Raw genomic sequence first — 21986 nt, forward strand, 5'->3', positions numbered from 1 at the left:
TATTCATAATACTGTTCTCTGAACTGTTTTGTGCAAACACTCGTGCATTGTTTCCCGAGTCAGAAATTTGACATGTACGTAGTTGTTGGAAAAGTTTCACAAATTCTCACTGAGCTTTCCTGCTTTTGCTAACATTTGAGACTGTAGGCATAAACAGAATTTGTGTTAAACAAGAAGAAGTCTGCAGAGTTTAATTTTGATATTTATTTTACAACTCATCAGCAATAATTTAGAACAGCATATGTGTAAAGCATTAACGAAATGTGCAACAGTTGCTCAGTTAAATCTTTAAAAAAATCCATAGACTTCTACAACATTGACATAGACATGTATACTTTATGGAATATTCACAAAAATACTTCTATTTACAGACACACATGCCACTTTATATAACAGTGTATAACAGATTTGAGGCAAAACCAGCTGAAGTAAAATACGAAAGCAATATCATGTATGCAAAATACAATGAAAATCTGTGTATTCTGTCACGTGTGAAACTTAAAAAGTGGAACAACACTACATTGCAGGAATCTTAATCTCTGAGAAAACAGGCCAAGTTAAAGATCCTAAATCTTCATTATCAAGTGTAGGTCACATGACCACAGCTGCTTTAACACGTAAGTCAAATATTTGAAAGCAAGGTTTTACATAATGAAAGCATAAAAGACACAATCAGGGATCGTGTTGTAGAGTGCAGGGTTTTCAAATCTGATTATGATTTAAATTTTTGCAAGTCAAAAACAGAAATAAACATTGTTTTATCAAATCTGGCTTCATCACCCATTTACTACATTAATTAATCTCAAAGCATTTGGTATCTCTGCTCTCTCTTCTGAAATGAAACGAAATGTTCTTATTTCAAGACAACTCAACACAATACAAAGGTTCTGAGAGAACTACAGTGACTTTCAAAATGATGAGGCGACTGTTTGGGGGTAGTAAAAGCAAAAGAAAGGTGCATTTTAAAGAGTAAAGATCATCCTACATACAAACTTTACCAGTTGGGAAAATACAGGTACATTCAATATCAAAGATCTATAAGGTGCTATCCTACAATGTTTCCTGGAGGTTCAGGAGGTCACGGCATCTCTGTGCTGAGATGCTTCATTCCATTCGGGGGACGTACAATATTCTGTTCAAGCAGCTCCTTGTGAATAAAGGGTTTCTGAACTAATTCACTGATTGGTTTTTCTTTACTTCAAGTACAAAAAGTAAAGGAAACTCTGGTCTGTACAAATTAGTTGAGGGCAACCAGGCATAATACCTTAACCTTTATATCATCATGTATTGTTTTTACGTGTAAAGTAACTGTTTTTGTATGTATTGATGGAGATGGAGTGTCTGATGGTGGGATCAATGACAGTTACCTCCCTGTCAGCCTAACCCGTGCACAATTGGGGATGAGGTACTGTGGGCGTTTCATTTCTCGAGAGCACTTGTTTTATAGGGCCATTTACATGTCAATCAGCAAGACTGTCTTTCAGATAATAATATGTACAGTCAAAGTCAGCCAGGCTCTTAGCAACCTTGGCAGAGGTCAGTTGTAACTTCATACATCCAAAGAGACTCGCTGAATGGGATATTGCGCACTGTTGTAGTACTCAAAGTTTGGCACCAATGCTGCCACTTCAAAATATGTTATCAAAGAGTATACAAAACTAGCTCCAGCACTGTATTTATGTCAATCATTGTCGATAATCCTTTAGATTTATTAATCTAGCATAAGTGCAAAAGGCACACTCCGTCACAACTGTCCCCTGTTTCGCCAGGATATTGAACATGAGAAACTCTTCTGTGAAACCTCGTTTTAAAACTAGTCTAATTTGATGAAAAGAAACTCCTCAACAGGAAGGTTAACAGACAAATTAGCTGGTTTGACAAACAGAAAACTGATCGTGCGGGCTATTCTTGCTCTCCGACGCATCAGCTACGTCATCCTCCTCTTCGTCACTCGCGGGACTTTCCTCGCGCTCATCTGGTGAACCTATGTCAGCCTCGTGCAGCTCGTCGCTGTCTGGACTGTGAGAGTCATTGGACTGAGGAGAGGCTCCAAAGTGCACAGAGAGTCCGGGGAAAGCGGCTGCAGCAGCCGCGGCCGCTGACGCTTGTGCGGGGTAGAGCCAGGGGAAAGGGGAGGCAAGAGCCGCGGCAGGGTACATGTACTTTTCAATGTTGCTTTTGTCGAAAAAAGGCATGTAAGACGCCGCGGCTGAGGGGTTGATGAAGTAGAAAGGCATGCAAATGGGGGTCTGCTGGCCCACACTGCTTATTCCCATCAGAGAGTTCATAAACGCCAGGTCGGGTCTGGTGGGGTCAGTGCCCCCTAACCCGTTCCCAGGCCAGGTCATCTTTGGTTTTTTGGCAGCGCGATCGTCTCCAAACTCTTGCTTGATCTTCACTGCCTTGGGTCCCTGCGCCTTATTGCGGTCACATTCTTTATCTTTGCCATCAATCTTTTCCGCCTCGCCCCCGTATCCACTGTCCGTGTCTGTGTCATTCTCGTTAAGCTCCCCGCCTTGGGTCCTCTGGATGACCGGGACACAGTTAGCTTGGCCGTCGGCTTTCTGCCCATCATGTGCCTCCCCCGCGGGAAGCTGGTGCTGGAGCGGCGGTGCGCCTGGCTGGAACTGCGCCAGCACCTTGTGAAGGTGGCTGATCAGCTGCGCGCACCTCTCCTCTCGTGCAGTCCAGTTTTCAAACTGACTCAGGTACTGCAGGACTTCTTTGGCACATGCCTGGAACCCGGAGTGGAACGCATCCAGATCTGCATGAATGGACGTTTTCATCGACCGGTCCCCTGCAAAATAGTTGCAAGGATAACATTATTATTCTAAAGGTGTATAATAAAGCAATGACAAGACATGATTCTGTTAACGTATTTTCGAATTGCAAAATATTTTATTTGTTCTATTCATGTACATTTTCTGCTGCTGTAAAACTAGACTTCCTCGGACTATTAAAGTTTAATGCAACACATTTCTATATTAACTTCAGGTTTGTCAGCTCACCATTCTGCAAAGCGACAATCTTCTGGTGCTGCTGCTCAGTGACAGCAGTCAGAGCGTTTAAATGTTTCAACGTTAACTCCAGGACAACAGCTTTCTCCAAATGCCCGAGTGTCTATTGAGAGAAACAAAACATATGTTCAGTTAGCTGTTTAAGACAACTAATCTCATGTAAAGCCATATTCGCGTAAAAACCCTTTGCAGTGTCATGGACTCACCGACAGCTTCAGATGTTCGGGTAACAAATCCTTCAGCTGGCCAATACATTCGTTGATTCTGTCTCTCCTCTTCTTCTCTATCAACCGGTGTGGTAACTTGTATGCTTCCTGCTGGACATAAACAGGCGTGTAGCGTTTTTAAACACACATTGATATATATTTAAAGTTGTTGTAGTACATGTGAACATATCCATGAGTTTCATGCACACACAAATGTTGGTTCATGAAACAACACACTACATTTCTAGATCGCATTATAGCCTATAATAAACCTTACGCACCTTCCCACCGTCCTCTCGTTTTATTCCTCTTTTTGCTTTGCACATGTAGAGAGAGGGGTAATCCACCCTAAAGTCAAGAATGACGACAGATTATTCACCAGGTTGTCATAACAGTTTATCAGACAGTTTGACAGAGTTTGCCAAAAGCGACACTCACCCTAAGAAATCTGCGTGCTCCATGAACTGCCTGTCCTCTATGAACTGCCTGTCCTCTAAATGCGGTATTCTTTCATCCATCGCTTTTCTGCTGCTGCTTATCCGCTCCGATCGAGCTTCTTTTGGGAATGTTTGTTATTCCACGACCCGCACACACGCTATGCCGGCTGAGGGAGATGATGCACAGTGCGTGTCCTCCAGTGGAGCTGCTCTTCAGACTGATGTATATGCTTCCCTGAGCTGCCACTTTGCACAGCCGTCGGTGCTGTGGCTAGAGCGCACGCGCGCTTTGGGTAGGGAACAGCTTCCGACTCACGTGTAGCCTCAGCCTGCACCAGCACAAAGCCCGGTAATTAGACCTGCTCTGTTAGAGCACCGCCGCTGTTCCTATAGAGATCCAGTCCAAACACTTCTGACCCGGCTGCTGAAACGTGATTCAACATGATTTGAAAATGTAGCAGGGGAAAGTCTGCATGCAAGCTTGAGGGATGACAGAATAATGCATCATCTCACTGTTAATGCATCTCATATAATGTGGGACCTTACTTTGCAGCTCGAGCTGTGACTGCTGGCTGATAAGTGATCTAATGTGATAATGTTTTAATGCTGCTGCAACGCAAAAAATTAAAATGTTTCAATATTTTATTTTAAATAATTAGACTCCAAACTGCCATATACATTGGTGATTGCTGTCATTATTAGACAGAAATGACCAAACTAGTTTGCACGCATTCACAGTTTAGAGAAAACCCTATAGGTTCCAAGTGCTCCACCATCACTTAATACAAACGAAGATTTGTTTTCCTTCTGCTTATTAAAAACAACTGGGAACCTCCTGATCTCTCCATAACAAGAAAAACTATGCTAAAATAACAGTGAAGAAATGGAGATGAATGGGAAGTAAACACAGTGAGTAAACAAATATTGGAGGTGTGTGTCTGATCACACCATGTTGTTGCCCGGATCAGGGCAGGGTAACCTATTCATACACCTCGAGCTGTTCAAAGCTGCGTTGTCAGTAACCATGGCACCCAGCTGTGTGCTCAAACACGTGTGTAGAGATGCTCTATTAATCTGAGGATGGGTGCTTCTCTCCCCACCTTCATCTCACTGTCTCTGTCTAAAAATAAATGTTTAACACAAAATTAAACTTTGACTTTTTGATTTGTCTAATCTCCTAAACCAATCAACAAATCTCCCAAAAATATTTAGGTCGTCCCAATTTGTGATTTTATTCTTAAAATAACTAGCAGTACAAGTACGCATTTACATCAACATGTCTAACACACTACAAGCGTTTCATAAATGACTCCAGGAGGTTAATCTGATTGTCAGTGACACCTGTTCTCTTGTGAACGTTTACAGGCTCAAAACACTCACATCTGAGCCCTTGTAATGCTCTCACATGCCTTATGATGATCAACTTACTTCTTCCTGTAAGTCATGTGATTGATTCTGGCTGGCAGCATATAGCGCTCTTGTGTAACAGTGCTGACGAAAAATGATCCAATCACTTGGGCTCTCAAATATTTTGTGTGACCTCCTCTGCGCTGGCTTTTCATTAACTCATACCTGCTGATTTGCCTGTGTACTTTCCCTTTCTTGTCTTTATTGTAACTAAAAGTGAAATCATCTCACTGTCGTATGTTGGAATCCCCCTTTTGGGACTTCCTCCCCCCTTCCCTCCTCTTCCTTTCCTCCACAGTAGGCTGCCTGCTCTATATGTGGCACTGGAGTTGCTTTAGGAATCCAGTCCAAATGTTTTCCATATTAGTTCAGAGCCTTCTCTGTTTCCAAATAGCAGACGAGCTGTGCTTATGGTGAGAGGAGGCCTTGGCAGGGAGGGGAAGGGAAGTTGAGAGAGACAGACAGCAGGCAGGCTTATCCACCCCAAACACTGCAACAGTAAAAGTCGAGCGTACAGAACGAGAACAAAGAGGAGAAATGGGGCAGGGGCAGAAAGGTTCCTCCGACAAGGAGGAAAAGAAGAAGAAGAGAGATGAAAGCCCAGCGCCAGAGGACAGCCATAAGTACCGAGTCTGTCGCTTCCCTCTGCTCGTCGCCCTGCTCCAGCTGCTGTTGGGGGCGGCCGTCACAGTTGTGGCCTTCCTTATGTTGGCCATCAGCCCCTCACTCATGGCCCGGGAGACGCCACACTGGGCTGGAATCATTGTAAGCTCCGTCATTACGCTTTAACATCATACACTACAGCTACATGTTTGCATGGATCCCCATTAGTGATATGCCTGCATGACCCTCAGCTATTCCCTCCTTGTGTCGTCCATCTTCCTGTCCTCCACACTACACGTCAACACTGGCCCTCTCAGCCAGACGCTCACTGGAGGCATGGGAAGTCACTCTCTTTGCCATGTTCTAATAAATCTCCATCTGTCATATTCATCTGAATCTACAATCCGTCGCAGTCACACAAGCATGCTCACCTTCTGTTGTTTTTGTTCTATGTCCAACACATCCTCAACATCTGGCCTGATGAGACTGGCAAGCTAACTACAGCATGTCATATTGAAATGGCTTGACTTCAAAACAGAAAGATGAAAGCTAAGCGGAATATTTTATTCAAGTTGATGTGTTTAATAAGGTGTCATTTTAAAAGAGTTACAAGAAAATGCTTAGTTTTCTAAAGACTAGTTGGTCTTGAATTGTCTTAACATGGAAACTCCTTGCATGTGAACGTTTGTATGGAGGTTGTAGTTTAAGTTGATAAACTTAGGGGAGTCAAAGTGTAAGTTAAAGTTCAGGTACAGGCAAGCGTTGATAGGGGTGGAAAGTTTACACATTTAAGCCCTGGAAGTTTAGTCAATTTGTTTGGAATCACTTAGAATATGTAAACTAATGATTTGTGTATGCCAGTTATAACCTATAAACTGTGCTAAATGAAGTGTCTCGACAGACACCATGTAACAAGCTAAAAGTACACTTTACTAAAACTGTTAAATGTTTAAAAAACACTTTAAAGCAAATTAAGGTTAATTGTCTTTTAATATAAAAGGACAACATAGTGTAGTTTACTTATCATCCAATTAGGAATGGGAATTAAGGTCAACAATGTGTTGTTCCTGTTTGGATCCTAGCTTATCACAGACGCCATTTGCCTTTATAAAACATCCCTGGAAACCAACATCCCGAGGTAGATCCTCACGAGATTCAGCCAAGTGAAAAACACTGAGGTCATCAAGAACTTTCCAGAGAATCCTGAGTGCTTAAGAACCTGAGAAAAACATGAAAATAAGATGCTGCACGCCAGTCACAAGACTGAAAATACACTGAAGAGAATGTGAGTGTGTCCGTGAGAGAGAGAGATAGAGAGAGAGAGAGAGAGAGAGAGAGAGAGAGAGAGAGAGAGAGAGAGAGAGAGAGAAAGGGAGAGAGAGAGAGAAAGGGAGAGAGAGAGATGGAGAGATGTAATGTAATCAGATGACAGCTTAGTGCTGAATCGTGCAATATTAAGAGATACTCATGAAAACCTGGGCAACAAATACTATCTTGACACAACACTATCTCTACAACACATACTGCACATCATCTACATGTATTAGCAACAGTGAATAAGAGAAAAAGCAAGATAGGATGGTGAAATACTACAAAATGTGTATTATGTTGGTATTTTCATTGCACTAATATGAGTGGCTTTTAAGCAAACATTTACGATATCTTCTGATGTGTTGTTGCAGCTTTGTTTAGTTTCTATCCTGGGCTTAATCCTGTACTGTATCAATCACCACCCTGACGAGAGATCATCTATCCAGTTCATTGCCAAGGTGAGTGTACACACCCTTTCTGACACATTGTTTGCCGAAGTGGAAGTTAACATATCAGTTTGTAATAACCTTTTGTAAAAGTCAGGTTCCTTTATTAATGCACAATAGGTCTCTTTGAAATTGACCAGAGGAATATATTGTAGAGTGTTCATTTTACGAAAAGTAATGATCAGACAGGTCAATGTATTTCCTTTGCAGAGAACAAAGTTGAACTCAGTGAGAGTGTGTAATTGTTAGATGGCTGTTCTTACAGTAAGGAACTGCAACTTTAAATAAGAGAGAGAAAGGCATTTAGCTGCATTCTTGTTTAAGAGAGCTCTGTGGAGATTCCTGGGATGAGTGCATTCATTAATCCCACTTGATTGTACAGCTTAATTAGCCGTACAACATATGCAGTTGGAATTTCAGGGCAATTAAAATCAGTCCTCCATTGTTTGCTACTGAGAAGCCGGTCCTTGGAAGCAGCAACCTCAGTCAGTCTCGCGTTTGCATACCAGGTTCAAATATGTTCATTGGCTGTGAAGAGAGGGCTTCAAAACACTTCAATGGTATGTTGCCTTAAGAACTGCAGCTAATTTGCAAAATAGTCTTTGCAGAAAGGCAAGATAAAAAGCCAATTCAAAGTGGGCATGTGTCGTTTGGTGTGACATTTTGAACGTTAGAATGTCAGTGCTATGTTTCCAGTGTTCATTTAAAAACCTCTGTTACCTAATGACCTAACTAGAGTACATTATTCTTTTTAACTTGAACATTTATGACTTTAAAATCAGTTTGTTTATTTCAATGTGCACTTGAAGCAAGGTAAGCGACAACCCAAATAAGTATAAAATGTGTTGCAACTGGAGACAATTCTGAATGTAAGCGTTACTATGTTGACAGATGAAGATTACCCGTTACACATAGTTTACTGAGTTAAACCCTAAAAGTGTTCTAAGACCACAGATGTACTGTAAACAATAACAATGTAAGTGTTGGCTCCTTTCAGTTTGTCTTTAGGTCAACACTAAATATATTCCATTTAGTGAAGTACAACCTCTTGTCTATGCACATGCTGTCCATACATTTCCCTCTAACAGACCCAGCTCCAGATTTCACAGCTGTTCCTAAATGAACATAAATGATGTTTCAAATCAATCACCGCTCATCACTTGCATAATTCCATAAGCAGCATGTAACTGAGGGGCGAACGACGGCTCCCGTTACATGAGCAAAGGATTCAAACAAAGGTGTAGTGTTATTGAGATTGTGCAATTGCATAAACAACACAAAGCCTCTGTCACATTTCAAAACTCTATTTTTTAGACTCCGTTGTTCTCACTAAAGGTGGGAAGCGGCTGTAGCTGCAGGGCAATCTTATATGTTGTGTGTCTCCTCTGCACACAAGAGCTGTACTCCTACACTGAGGGTCAGCCCATGCCTTGTATTGTACTTAATCTCTTTGAATGTAACTTGCTGTCGGCACTGAGCCAGCATGTCTGTCTCGTAGCTAAGTGAGTTAATCATACAGAATGAAGCAGGGAACAGGCTTCCAGTATAAAGGTTTTCTGATCAAAGCTTCAAAAGGCTAAACGGCATGACCTCTGACTTGACCTCTGCCCTCCACAGCTCCTGTACTTCGTCCTGTGTACGTTCGGCCTGGTCATCTCAGTGCTGGTTATTGCCTTCTCCGGACACCATTACTCTCAGACCGGCAGCTTCAGGTGTCAGCAGGCGGGCGAGGACTGCGTGTGCAGACTGGATCAAGAGGACCCAATAGCTCGCACCTTCACCTATGAGGGAGTCAGTGACTGCGAGGTGATCACCGGGACCCTCACCCTCTACTTCCTGCTGCAGATCGTTCTCAACCTGCTCCAAGCAGTGGTGTGTGCCATCGGGGCCTTCATCATGTGGAAGCACCGCTACCAGGTGTTCTTCGCCGGCCTTCAGATCGGCTCCTCCTCCTCCCAGTGGCAGAACGTTTAACACGCCCATGACAGAGTTGAAAGATGACTGGTCAGGGCGGAGGGTAATACCTTCAGCGTGAGTGACGGGACATGTGCCTTTTTGGTTTGTGCCTAAGCTTGTTTTCATTGATCTCAATTTATATTAACCTTTTGTGATAGTTTTTCTATAATAGCTTTTTGCACACATTTTGTATACCATATAAGTCATATTTGTTCCAGTTGGCAATGTTATAATGTAGATGAAGAGATACAATACAGCTGCTTTGCTTTGAGAAGTAAGTGTTCCACTTGTGACTTATTCATGTTTCTAATTATCTGGATATGTACTGCTCATAAGCAATATGTTGACAAACTAGGTCACAACACTGAAACCACTTTAGTTCATCTGTGACATGCACTTTTCCAAAAAAGTACACGTCTTGTTTTGGGTTTGAATTATTAAGAATACGTAATTAGTTGCTATATTGATGCTTTACAGTAGGTCGCGCACTACTTTGTTGTCACATTATAGTTTGAAAAATGTAAATCAATGGCAGAGTTTCACACATTACAAGTAGAGCTTTTATTCCGATAGCAAACATTTGTAAGACATTTATCTTAATCAAAAAGTAGATTATTGCTTTTCAATAACAACATTTATCAGATTTAAGCACATTTAACACACACAAAAGCAACTAGGTGGATTCAACTATAAATAACCTGTTTTGTTTATTGCACGATAATATAAATAATTATTGGTGAAGTACTTTACAGCTGATAGAAGAACCCCCTGTGATAGAAACAGTCCAGTAAAATGCACTAAGAACAACCCCCGACAGCAGTAACACAAGCTGGGTGGTGTGCTCTTCGTGAGGCTGGATCCTGACATGAACTGGGCTGTGAAGGTGGGAGCCAGGCCAGCAGCCAGCATGACTCAAACAGCCTGTAGGAGTCAAACTACTGCAGCCGCAAAGGTGGGGGGGGGGGGAAGGGGCCGGGGGAGGCAAGGGGGACTCAGACAGGCAGCTGCATGGAGGAAACTAAATAATCTCGCTGAGTTTACGTTTCAGGTGTTTTCATTTAGGTATTACAGAACGGAAGGAGCGAAACAGCCAAAACATCTTAGCTTTTCTTTTCTAATATGATTTCCCCATAGCAGAGGTTTTATGTTGTGCTCACTCTCATCTCAGCTGCTGACTGAGGCGAGCTGCCTATACATGCTCAGCAGAGCTTCCGCAGAAAACAAGATGAATGAAGTGCTCGGAAGCAGAATGTAATTGGTGTGCAATCTGTGTTGTCAAAGATTAAAAAAGGTTGATTTAACGGGTATGATGTTAAAATATTGTTTATTTTTTACAGAATGTGGTTTGAACAAAGAAGCCAATAAGCACATATCATCTTTCAACAAAGCTATACTGTTTTTTGTGACAAATACAAATCTTTGTTTCAGTTAATACGATTTATTTTATGTTTTTCTGTCACCACACAGACACAAAAAGAGCCAACTCAGGTAACATCACTCATATTTGAATACATATATTTTAGTTGTCAATTGTATTATTATTTGTAAAGACTGAATAACTGAGCAGAATAAGAACCAGAAAGCATCATTTAAACTGTTGTATACTATATTGTTATAAACAAGAACTCAGATACTTGAAGTTATGAAAAATGTAAGAAATACAAATAATTCTCTCTAAGATAAACATATAAAGGTGCATAACAGAAAGAGTCAAGTAAAGCAAAAGTACCTCATCCTATTACTTAAGTACAGTAGTTACATAACCTTGATCATATTATAACAAAACGTTTCAATCACTATCTCAATCTATAACTATATAGTTCTTCTTATGACTAATCTGTGGCACCACCAAGAGACAAAGGCGCCTCTGTCTGGGCCTGGCAGTGATCTACTGTCCATTTATTCAAGTTAACTGGGACTGCTCAGTTTCTTTCTTTGGAGACATTATGAGAATGTCAGAGCTCCGTTTGACAATACTCAGCAGAGAATCACCAGGATAATAAAAGATGTGGCGAATTGCTTAATTGTTAAATTATTAACAAATTCTGTTAAATCGTGCATTTCACACATTGTACTTTCTGTATCTATATCTAATGGAGGGCCAGTTCAGCTGCAGTGTTTTCATGTTGATGCATCATGTGACTACAACAGGCTCAATCTCACCAGACACAGAAGTCACATGCCAGTCATCACAGGGGCATGTTTATTTTTAAAAAATGACAGTGAGAGAGAACTTCCTCCCTCCTCCCCGGAGTCACAACTCTCTGTGTGGCCAATTGATCTTTCAAGGCAAAACACGCAGATTGATATCAGATGGTAGGGACGCATGCTGTTAGTCTTTACAAGAGATTGCAGGAGACAGAAGATCAATACGTGTATTGACACAAAACATGAAAACTTTCTCAGGAAATTGAAAACAGCCGACCGAACTCTCACCCAGTATTCTAATTAACGAGCTTCAACTGTTGGTTTTATGTGTATATCAACACGTTTATAACCAGTTGAATATGACTATAGTTTAGAGTAAGGCAAGAAAGTATTTTTCTAAACTCACATTGGTTTCTCATAGAGCATCTCTGTAAAGTATGTGTATTACTATTCACCGGTATTCACTCTCTGTCCTAAACAGCTTGTTGGAGCTGTTTTTAGGAAGTAAACAATGGAAAATGAGAAATCTCCAACGAGGCGTTTTGGGGCAGCATAGACTGTGTTAGAGTTTTACTCGCTACAGGGTGTACTTTGAGAGGTTGTGACTCTGCAGACCGTTTACATGCATAAAAACCTTCATAACACACAAGGGGACGGGTAATAACCGGAAAAGCACGACATGGGACCTTTAAATAAAATGCTAAGTATATTCTGTTATGCAATGATAAGAAGCGATATCAGACATTCCTTCTGTAATAACCTTTGGTTCTTGTACGTGAAAAAAGTGCATTTTAATCTATTGATTTATCCAGTGTTCGGATTTCAGTTCTACAGATCTTTGCTAAAGTTTACAAAAATGTAATAAGATAATGCCTTATTTGAATATAAAAGCACACAATTTCAGGGATCTTGTCAAATAAAAACAATCGTCTGAATGTAAGTAATAGCCGATAAACGTTTATGGCGGTATCTACCCATGCATAGGTACCTGTAGTGTCTCCTACAGTTTATATGTATGGCATTTCCTGCAAGAAGTCCTGTTAGTCCGGTGCTTTAAGTGCATCAGAGTCACCTGACTCACTCTCACTGCCTGCAGCCACAGAGGCGTTGGGACATTGCCTTGTATTTAGTGACCTTCTCTGGGTGTTTTCTCACTCTCGCTACTGAACACACACAGGCTATGCACGTAACTGTGGTTTGCAAAGAGATTTAAAAAAAATTGTGATCCAAATGTGTCAAAGGTAGTGTTCATAAAGTAAATAATACACCCCTCACGTGCATTCAAAAGGTCCAAAGTGTACTGACAGAGAATGAAATGAAGCAGACCATCTTATGTTATTATTCTAAGCACAACCCTAAAGTAATTTAAAATGTCCTGTTGATAAGTGGATCACCATGTTCAATGTTTTTGCTCAAGGATTGAGAGCATCAAAAAAACATGTTTTCGGAACTGACGGAAGCAGTTTGTATGGCATCACAACATGGAAATAAAACATTTGCGAGTCAGTAATGACGGTCTGTGTACCATCCTCTCCCCTCCCTTCTGTGTGTGAGTCCAATACATTCCAGTTTTGCACTTTACCCTTCTTGTCTACGCATGACAGCTGCTCACCATTATGGCACTGCGTGAGCTAATTTTAATGGCTGTCACAGGCAGCAGGAGCAAATACAGGCCTGCCAGCGTAAACAGTGAACGAGAGCCAAGAAGGATGGGCCTGTCTGTAGAGGGTAAATGACAGGACAGGATAAATGACCAGTTAAGGCTATTTTGTGATGCGTGTATCATAACAAATGTGTTACAAAAGCACGGACATACAGGAAAATCAACAAGCCACTGTTATTAATGATCAATTTCCACATCATAGTAGGCTACCGAGTACTACATTAGGCCAAACAACAAGGTGAAAGGATACGCGCATGAAAGGATTAAATATAGGCCTATTAAATGTTTCACAACTAAAAATGTATTGCATTACTTATACAAACTGCAACACAAAGGAAAAACAGCTTTTTGAATAGACAGAAGCAAACAAGTGCTTTCGGTTTTGACATGTTCTAAAACAGTGGTTCCCAACCTTTTCTGTCTCATGTAGGTCTACACCTCCAGCTCTAGTCAGATGCAGATACGCAAAGTTGTGATTAATGGTGGTCTATTTTTGCTAAATATGCATGTGAGAGACCTACCGTTTTGAAACCTGGAACCTAACGGGGTCTTCAGCTTTCTGTAATCAATCTGTATGTTGTCCAAGCAGTCTAATTCAGACGGATTTAATTGTAAAATGTTATAAGTAAATACGTGAGGAGCAAGTTGTGTTTACAAGAATTCTCTGTTTCATGCAAGTGATCTATTTGTTTTAGGGCATAATAGTTGACTTTATTTAATATAATAAAGCAGAGAATGTAACAATAATTCTTTATTAACATCATATGTTTGGTTGCTCAACTGAACCTAGATGTTTAATTTAACTACCATGGCTATCTATGTTACCCATAATCAAGTACTTTTAGCTGTGGCTATAGCCGGCAAACATACACAATCTCTTTTTTCTCTTTATACAATCTCTTTTTTCTGTATAAAGATTACTTTAATTCAAGTGAAAAAGAATGTTACACTTGGATAACGGCAAAGCTTGTGAAGTAGACTGAACAAAGGTGACATTTCAGAGTCTGGTTTCTCTGTCCATCATATCTGCCGTTAATGAGCTGCAATTAAATGCCAAGAGCAGCTTAACAAAAGCAGCCGTGACTGACGGCATGTGCAGAGAATCTGATAACTTTAATATTAGATGACTACCCTGGCTGCATTCGCTGAAACCTGATCCTGTCTGAATGAGGACAGCCTTTGACTCTGTCCTGCGCTGCCTTTATGGACAAGTGTGTGGGTGGGTGGGTGCAACGGGGGTCAAGGGGAGCGCCCATTCATCCTCAACAACAATCAGGACTGAGGCACAACTCTGTTAGAAAATATGCTGACTCAAAGCACATTGAATCATTTTGTTACACATTTATTCCAACATCCAAACACATAAAATACATTTTTCTATACACTTGTTTAAACCAAAAGTGTTGTAGCACAGTTACCATCGAGAGCTCACTTGTATCTGCCATTAGTTTGTGCCAGTTAAAAACACAAGTTCAGACTTAACAATCAGTTGCAGTCCAAGACACCTGTGAGCATGATTTGCACTCAAAAATTAAAGTTTTAAGAAAAAGTAGAAGATGAAGACGGGAGCAAATCCAGTAAATATTACAGTATTAGCTGACATCTCTTAGAAATAAGTATGTTCATTTGTAACAAAGAACTGTAAGCTCCCCATCTTCAGTCAGTACTACATTATGTACCAATATAAGATTTTAAAAATAATTTTCAAGTAAGTTCTGCAAAGGTAATAATTATTTTGAATTCACATTAAGTTATTGATATACTCTGTAGAAATCTATTTAAAAACAAGGCAACTGAAATGTGCAGCAAATGCATTTTTACCATAGAACAGAGCATGCAAAAAATACCCCACCCAACTAGCCACATGTTCCAGTTAAAGGCTTACATTTTAGCACTTTTCTTCTTTAAAAAGTGCACTTTCAGCAGTTGCAATTTACTGTTAAGAAAAGTTAATGAGTGAGGCAGCATCATACTTTTTCCAAAAGGCAAACATAATACTCCAGTTATGAACCGTAAATGTTCTCATAAATACCATCAGAAAACTAAAAAGGTAAAGGGAAGAATACTTAATGTTTGCACACACACTCTTCCCCTCACGGCATAAAAAAGCAGTTCCTCAAACACCTCCAATCACAGAGGGTGCGGCCTATCTGTCCCCTTTCTGACACATCAGCACTGTGGACAGTCGAGGAAGGAGATGTGATCGTCCGCAGACCTAACAGCACTTAACTATTAACCTTACCTTTCCCTCGACCTCTGTCTGGCACAATAACACCACACTGGCAGATGTGTGCTGCGGCTGGCCAACCATTGACAGAGCTCCTCTGTACGAGGGCGTGTACACACGGCCAGTAAAGCCCGCTGCTAGCAGCAGAGTGAGCACAGTTTGTATCCCATAAGACAGTCATTGTTTCATAGAAGACACTATGTCAAAAATGATGTGTCAACACTTCCGGCCCTTTTGCTTTTTCTCATCAATAATCTGAGCACATTGTTCTTTAGGCTGAAGTGTCCTGTTTGAGCCTTGAGCCCCTTAGTGGGCATTGGTGTGATGGTTGGGCTGAGGAGGACCCAGGAACCCGAGCCTCTGCTTGTTCTTCCTCTGTTCCGTCATCTATGGAGAGATGAAAAAACAACGACCTTGAGAGGCTTTCACTCTGCGTGTTGCCTACACATGATATGCAAACCTGTATTTGTGTTATTTTTGTTCAAGTGGGCACTTTATTATGCAAAACACAATGTTCCCACTATGTTCACACATCATTATTACATTCCAGGGGGAGCATTTATCTTTGTGAGCTAGGAGTGCAGGTAAAATGAGAATAATTCAGTTAGACAATACAAAAATCATATTTGGCTTATTAAATAAAGAACTCAATTAGTGTTACAGAAACTATTGGATGGCAAAAGGAGTCGCACAGTCATTTCAAACACTGCAAACAATTACTTTGTGAGGATTTCACCATGAATTTCAAATAACCTTTTTAACATTGGACTACTATAGAAGAGATATTTCCTCTTCATGGTGGTTCATTAATTGCTTAATTCAATCACTGTTGGACCGGAAACTAATGTCCCTTTTTAAACTAAATGAGAGGACACTGTTGGCTGTTGTGTAAGTGTTGTGAGGAAGTGTCACAAATCATAAGCGGCTGGTATCGCATTTGCGGGGGTTACAGTGCTGACATCATAAATGAAGGCCAATGATTTTGTCCACCCTAAACTTGAAATGCAAGTGAATCCATTACGCTGTGCAGAACCCTTAAACCCACAGAAACAAAGAGCAGCACTCACATTCTGAGCTGTGAGAGTGTAAAGACCTGAGGTCAGCAGAGGTTGTAATGAGGGAGGAGCTGGAGGAGTACTTTCCTCCCAGTCAGAAACAGTTTGAGCTGAGCCGGTGTGAGACCTTCAGGCCTCGCCTTGTGACTGCAGAGCAGCGGTTTGGCCTGCACACTCTCTCTCACCTCTGAACACTTGTGTTCACCATAGAGGAGGAGGAGTGCCTTCCTTGCTAAACCCATGACTACATATTGGTCAGTGAACACCGCTAAAGCAAGGTTGGAATAATAAATGGGATGCAGAAGCTACAGATTAAGATAAGGTGTCAGTGTCTTGCTCAAGGGCACACATACAAGTTGTTACAAGAGCAACCCGAGGATCCCAGGCAACAGCGAGGTGTTACTGACTGGGCCAACAGAGGTTGTTATTTTGTTTATTGGACTGTGCTCCTTCCCCAGTAGGAACTGTTTTCACACATCTGGAAGGAGAGGAACAAGCGCAGGCCTGTGGCTGGAATCACATGCAGAGGAGGCAGGTGATGGGAGTGATCAGTCACACTGCAGCAGCAGAGCTAGTCATCTCAACAGCCAGAGGCTCAGTGGCGACAATCAGTCGCGTTGATCTCTGACGTGATAACCACCGGTCGTGCTGCGTTCAGGAGCATCAAGGGTCGGATAGTACCCATCTAGGTTACTGAGCTAAGTAAAGATATTCATCGCATGTCTCTTCAAATGTGATCTCTTGCCCTGCAGGTGTTTTAGGGCAAAAGGAGTCTCAAGGTCAGATGGCACGTGGAAAACATTGTGTTACTATGAGACAGGAAGACGTCTTCCCCCACGGCTTGAAAAGGTGTGCTGAAGTGGCACTGTACCTGTTCCTTCAGCTCAGCCAGCTGGCCAGACAGCTGAGACACCAGAGTGACAGTGCCGTCCAGTTTGTCCTGCAGAGAGCGCATCTCATTCTGCTCGTTGTCTCCCTCGCTGCTCACCAGAGAAATGGCTCTCATGCGGGGGAACCACTCCAAGTTCTTCTCCTGGGGGAGAGAGGGAGAGATGGGATTTGAGAGGAGCAGCAGTAAGGGGAAAGGCAGAGAAGGGCTGAATTAAAGCTGACTCAGAAGGTCAGAGAGGCGGCGGCAACAGCAAGGAGGATTTGCATTGACGTGAAGGCAGCATTACGAAGCTAAAGACGGTGTGCAGGAGGACAGCAAACAGACAGGGATTGGTCATCAGAGACAGGTGTGGGGGTTTAATATGAATCATTTCATCAGAATGGCTGCTGCTCTCTGTTTCGTACTTGACGGTGTGAAGTGTTTCAAGCAGCACTGATGTCTGCATAGGCTGCTTGGGGATCGCAGTCACTAAATGAGCAGTTACTGGCATTTCAATTCTCACCCACACCAAGCACACTGTTGATGCAGGAATGAGTCACTGCTGTCTATCAAGGACACAACTGGGAGTATAGTGTTATTAATATGTGTGTGTGTTCATGCCATCATGTAAAACTGAGACTTTCAGTTTGTCTGTATTTCCATCAGGTCAGGGGAGAGAGAAAATCATCTGCCGCGACGCCATGAGAACACTGTGAGCCAAACAAACCTATGGCGTTATATAATAGACTTAAGTGCGTCTGTGTTTGTACATGTGTGGGTGTGTGTACTGTTGGCGTGCATCTGCATGGATATGTATGTACATAACAGCCTGAGAGCAAGAGTGTGTGTTTTGAAACACACATGCTCTAGAAAGAGAGATAGGCTTCACAGAGACAGACTGCCACCAGCTGATCTTATGTAATATTCCTTTGCCAGCTCTTCGAATAAAAATGACTTAAAAAGGTGCCGAGAATGGGATTTGACTGGCACCACATTAAGCCCAGTAGGAGGAGTGAGGTATTCTCCCACCCACTCTTATATAAGAATAGACTACAGGGGTAGAAACACTGATCAGTGTGTGAGATGCCGAGGAAAGAGAAGAGGACACGAGGAGATACTGAGGGGAGAGAAGAAGGTGGGGTGGTGGGGTTATTGTTTGTGTGTCCTTAATCCATGAGTGTATCACACTTTAACAGCATATCATGGGACTGCTGTTCCAAACTAAACTTACTGTCTGTAAATCTCATAAGCGGAACATAACATAAAAAGGATTACTAACAAACTCTTATAATCTGGAAAATTGTAAAAGACAATTAAATATTCTGCTTTTGGTAATAAAATGAAGGCATGTATTACATATTTAAGTAAACTGTGCACAGGAATATAAATGCACTGTTAAGCAACTGTAAAAGCTTACAGTTGATGAGAACTTGGAACAAAACCTTGCTTTTCTTCAAACTTTACTTTTCAACTAGCACGTAGTATGAATGCATCTTCAGCAACAGATACAAGTATAGCAATTTGTTTCCTAAATTAGAGTTGATCTTCAGTGCAGGTCTAAATTGTACATTACAGCTACAAACCATTAGCACAGCTGCACTCAGTGAAGCTCAGCTGTGCTTTTAGCTTACCAACATGCTACATTAACCTGCTAACTTGGCGTTCAGCTCAAAATCGAAGACTTGAGGTTGGGGTGAAAACTTTTTAAAATTCACATATAATTGTTACGAAGGAGTTAACCATTTATCTGTAACTACTATAATTAGGTAATCTTTCTTTCTGATAAGGTGCATGTGTTCTACTTTACACTGATGAAGCAACTGACCCTAAGCTCACCCTTAGCGTGAGCCTTTTTCTAGAAAAAAAGTGGATGTTACTTCAAACATTACTGGATCAAAGCCAGACTGTCAGTGGGGTGGATTTACGATGAAATCCTATAGTGAAGATGCCACGTTGGCCCTGTTGCAGTTATCACCTAACTAAGTAACTGTTAACATGTACTTACATGTGTATATGTTGCTCAGATTTCCTCTTCATCTTTACTACCCTTTGGTAATTGTCAACACTTTAAACACTGTGTCACTTTTTCCTTCCCTGACTACAGACGAAGCAGTTAGACTGATTAAGTATGACTGCTGAGCAACTCGGTATGAATAGAGTCATTCTATAAGAACACGTCTGAGAATCTCAAGCTAATTTGGGCCTCAGGCATCGGGGGGGGGGGCAGTAAAATAAAAGTTTCCTTTTTCTCAGTAATGGCTGTGCTGACTCAAAGACAAAGCTTTAACGTTACTAAAACTGAGGCTTATTGACGCATGTTTTTTCATGTTATCCATAACTGATGAATTAAGGAACCTCAACGACTCAATAAAAGGGACCTAAGAGACATAATTATTGGGGAATACAATATACTTTTTGAACTACAGTCACTCATGTCGGCTGAAGCATCCTCTCTGTGTTAATGATATGAGGCTAAGCAGTGACTGTACAGAATTGGATCTACCCTGCTCACGTCTTGTTGCGGCGCATTAGACTGTACAGTAGTCCACTGTGTGCTGCACTGACTGAATGACTCAAGGCTTTAGTGTTGCTTCACTGATCCATTTAAACACCTCAGTGAGCATGGATTTACAGACATTCATGTGCTTCTCACTATGCTGTCGCCATACCACTGGTGTGTTTCCCCACGTACATGCTATGTACTGTACTTCAGCCGCACAGTGCCACAGCGCCAACCAGAAAGCTACGGTCTGTGCTGTAAACACACCTAACAACAACAGACGACAATACAAAGTCAAATTCCACACGCTGAAACAATAACGCTCCTGTTGTAGTTGCTATTAGTTTGACCGACTACTACTTTTTTTTAAAGTTTTTAAAACAAGAGCAAACATATGAATATTTAGTGTGAATGCTGTGCAATTCCACTGTAGTTCTTCAAATCTTTATATCTTCTTCTTCTTATTTCAACCAATATTTTTCCGTCCGATAACTTCAGCCTACTTTCAGCTACAGAAACCATTCAAATGTCAAAATATTCAGCCTTTTCAGCACATAATGGGAAACTTTCAACTTTTTCCAAATATTTTATACTTTTTGAAATATTTAGCTTTTTTAACATGTAACTCAATGGGAGGAACCCTCAAATCCTCTTCTACCTACACCTTGCGCCAAATGCTTCTCCTTCCACATACTTTCAGCTAGAGACTTCATTCCAACTATAAAACTTGTTCTTCAGATCTTTCATGTCATTTACACTTTTTGAGATATTTAACTTAGTTTGGAGCTTGGTAAAGAGGCCTTCTTCAGATGTTAACATTAGTGTGTACTCAAACTTCACATGTGTGCTAACACTCCAGCCGTGAAGACATCTACGTGACAGTTTTTAGATTTCTTCAAATGTTGTTGCCATGGCAACACAATGCTCACCATGAAACACGGTTTTCTCATAACTTCAGGGGAAATGCTCCAAACGGACCAAAACTTCACAGGTTTGGTAACGATGCAGCCATCAACACATCTAAGCCTACTATGGGGTTTCATCAAATGCTGTTACCATGGCGACAGATCACTCGCCATCAAGTTAGTTCAAAAGTTTGCAGTTAAAATATTCTGATGCTTTTCAAAGCGTTTTTACTTTCTTTTCTCTTCTTAATACACATTCATTCACTACTACGTACATCTACGTTCAGCCTACTTTCAGCTACCATTCAACTATTAACCTATTCAGCTATTTCAGGACATTGAGGCTATACATTGTTGTTTATACCTTTTAAAACATTTTCTTTTAATTATTAAGCTTCTTCACTATTTGTCCTACTCTTCCAGCTTAACATTTCAATTTCAAGTTTCCAACAAAGTCATTGCAATGCGTTTGAGCTGTAACAATTTTGATTCAAATCATTTCACTTTTCTGCATTTCTCCGCTAAGTTCAGCAACACACTTAGGCCTACTTGGTTTTTGTAGCTAAAAGAAGCTACCATTCAAATAATAACATTCAGCTTTTTCTGCATTTTCAGTTAAATTCAGCAACAAATGTTCACAGTTTACAGCATTCGCACGCATTTTCAGCAGGAAAAGCATTTTCTAGTATAATCTATGTCTCAGGTTTGCTTTCCCTTTTCATATGCATTCTCAAACTCAGGAAGTTGTGATGGTCTTCGAGAGTTTGGAGAACATTTTATTTGTAAATAAACTTGAATTAATGTATTTATAGTAAATTATCTTTAGCTCAGGTGTTATCAATGTACTGCTTATGATATCCTCCCTATACCTTAAAACCCTGAATAAAATATATTTTGGATTTTAATCAAATATAATCTTTTAGCTCTCTGTTATTGGTTTGTGCCCACAGTAACACACATTATTTACTTGGGTCAGAATGTTAATCCTAAAGAAGCGGAGCTGTTGAGTGACGTACTGTAGCTTCTCAACAACCACAAAGATAAAGAAGAGTGTCAAGAGATGCAATGACACAGAGAGTCTACTAGATGAGTACACACACACACACACACACACACACACACACACACACACACACACACACACACACACACACACACACACACACACACACACACACACACACACACACACACACACACACACACACACACACACACACACACACACACACAC

At 41.1% G+C, this 21986-nt stretch overlaps 3 protein-coding genes across 4 annotated transcripts in view; 1 reads left to right on the forward strand and 2 right to left on the reverse strand.

Annotated features, from left to right (window-relative positions):
- Positions 1-189: 189 nt before the first annotated feature.
- bhlhe41 (basic helix-loop-helix family, member e41) lies at positions 190-4074 on the reverse strand. Of its 2 annotated transcripts, none has more exons than XM_034084689.2 (5): positions 3662-4074; positions 3505-3571; positions 3224-3334; positions 3009-3120; positions 190-2797 (listed from the first exon to the last, which is right to left on the reverse strand). In XM_034084689.2, exons 1-5 carry the CDS (start codon positions 3739-3741, stop codon positions 1866-1868), a joined length of 1302 nt encoding a protein of 433 aa, XP_033940580.1. In that variant the 5' UTR covers positions 3742-4074; the 3' UTR covers positions 190-1865. The 2 variants fall into 2 exon arrangements, with proteins under 2 accessions (XP_033940580.1, XP_033940582.1); XM_034084691.2 differs by having other exon boundaries at positions 3224-3331; positions 3662-4063.
- Positions 4075-5368: 1294 nt separating this feature from the next.
- Positions 5369-10688, forward strand: sspn (sarcospan (Kras oncogene-associated gene)). Its single transcript, XM_034084692.1, has 3 exons — positions 5369-5832; positions 7353-7439; positions 9045-10688. Exons 1-3 carry the CDS (start codon positions 5605-5607, stop codon positions 9399-9401), a joined length of 672 nt encoding a protein of 223 aa, XP_033940583.1. The 5' UTR covers positions 5369-5604; the 3' UTR covers positions 9402-10688.
- A 3832-nt stretch (positions 10689-14520) lies between these two features.
- Positions 14521-21986, reverse strand: part of itpr2 (inositol 1,4,5-trisphosphate receptor, type 2) — a 65929-nt gene continuing 58463 nt past the window's right edge. The window contains exons 56-57 of the mRNA XM_034084383.2: positions 17348-17509; positions 14521-15808 (exon numbers count right to left, since the gene is read on the reverse strand). Of these exons, the coding sequence (XP_033940274.1) occupies positions 15728-15808; positions 17348-17509 (243 nt within the window). The 3' untranslated portion in view covers positions 14521-15727. The remainder of the gene's footprint in view (positions 15809-17347; positions 17510-21986) is intronic.

Source organism: Pseudochaenichthys georgianus, chromosome 6, assembly GCF_902827115.2.
Source record: "Pseudochaenichthys georgianus chromosome 6, fPseGeo1.2, whole genome shotgun sequence".
NCBI classification, from domain to species: Eukaryota; Metazoa; Chordata; class Actinopteri; order Perciformes; family Channichthyidae; genus Pseudochaenichthys; species Pseudochaenichthys georgianus.

Excerpts from the sequence above, each read along its gene's own strand:
- bhlhe41 (XM_034084689.2), bottom strand. The coding sequence starts at position 3,741 with ATGGATGAAAGAATACCGCATTTAGAGGACAGGCAGTTCATAGAGGAC. Across the intron at positions 3,572-3,661 it reads GAGCACGCAGATTTCTTAGG|GGTGGATTACCCCTCTCTCT; the intron begins GTGAGTGTCGCT and ends TCTTGACTTTAG. Across the intron at positions 2,798-3,008 it reads GATTGTCGCTTTGCAGAATG|GGGACCGGTCGATGAAAACG; the intron begins GTGAGCTGACAA and ends ACTATTTTGCAG.
- sspn (XM_034084692.1), top strand. The coding sequence starts at position 5,605 with ATGGGGCAGGGGCAGAAAGGTTCCTCCGACAAGGAGGAAAAGAAGAAG. Across the intron at positions 5,833-7,352 it reads CACACTGGGCTGGAATCATT|CTTTGTTTAGTTTCTATCCT; the intron begins GTAAGCTCCGTC and ends GTGTTGTTGCAG. Across the intron at positions 7,440-9,044 it reads CTATCCAGTTCATTGCCAAG|CTCCTGTACTTCGTCCTGTG; the intron begins GTGAGTGTACAC and ends TGCCCTCCACAG.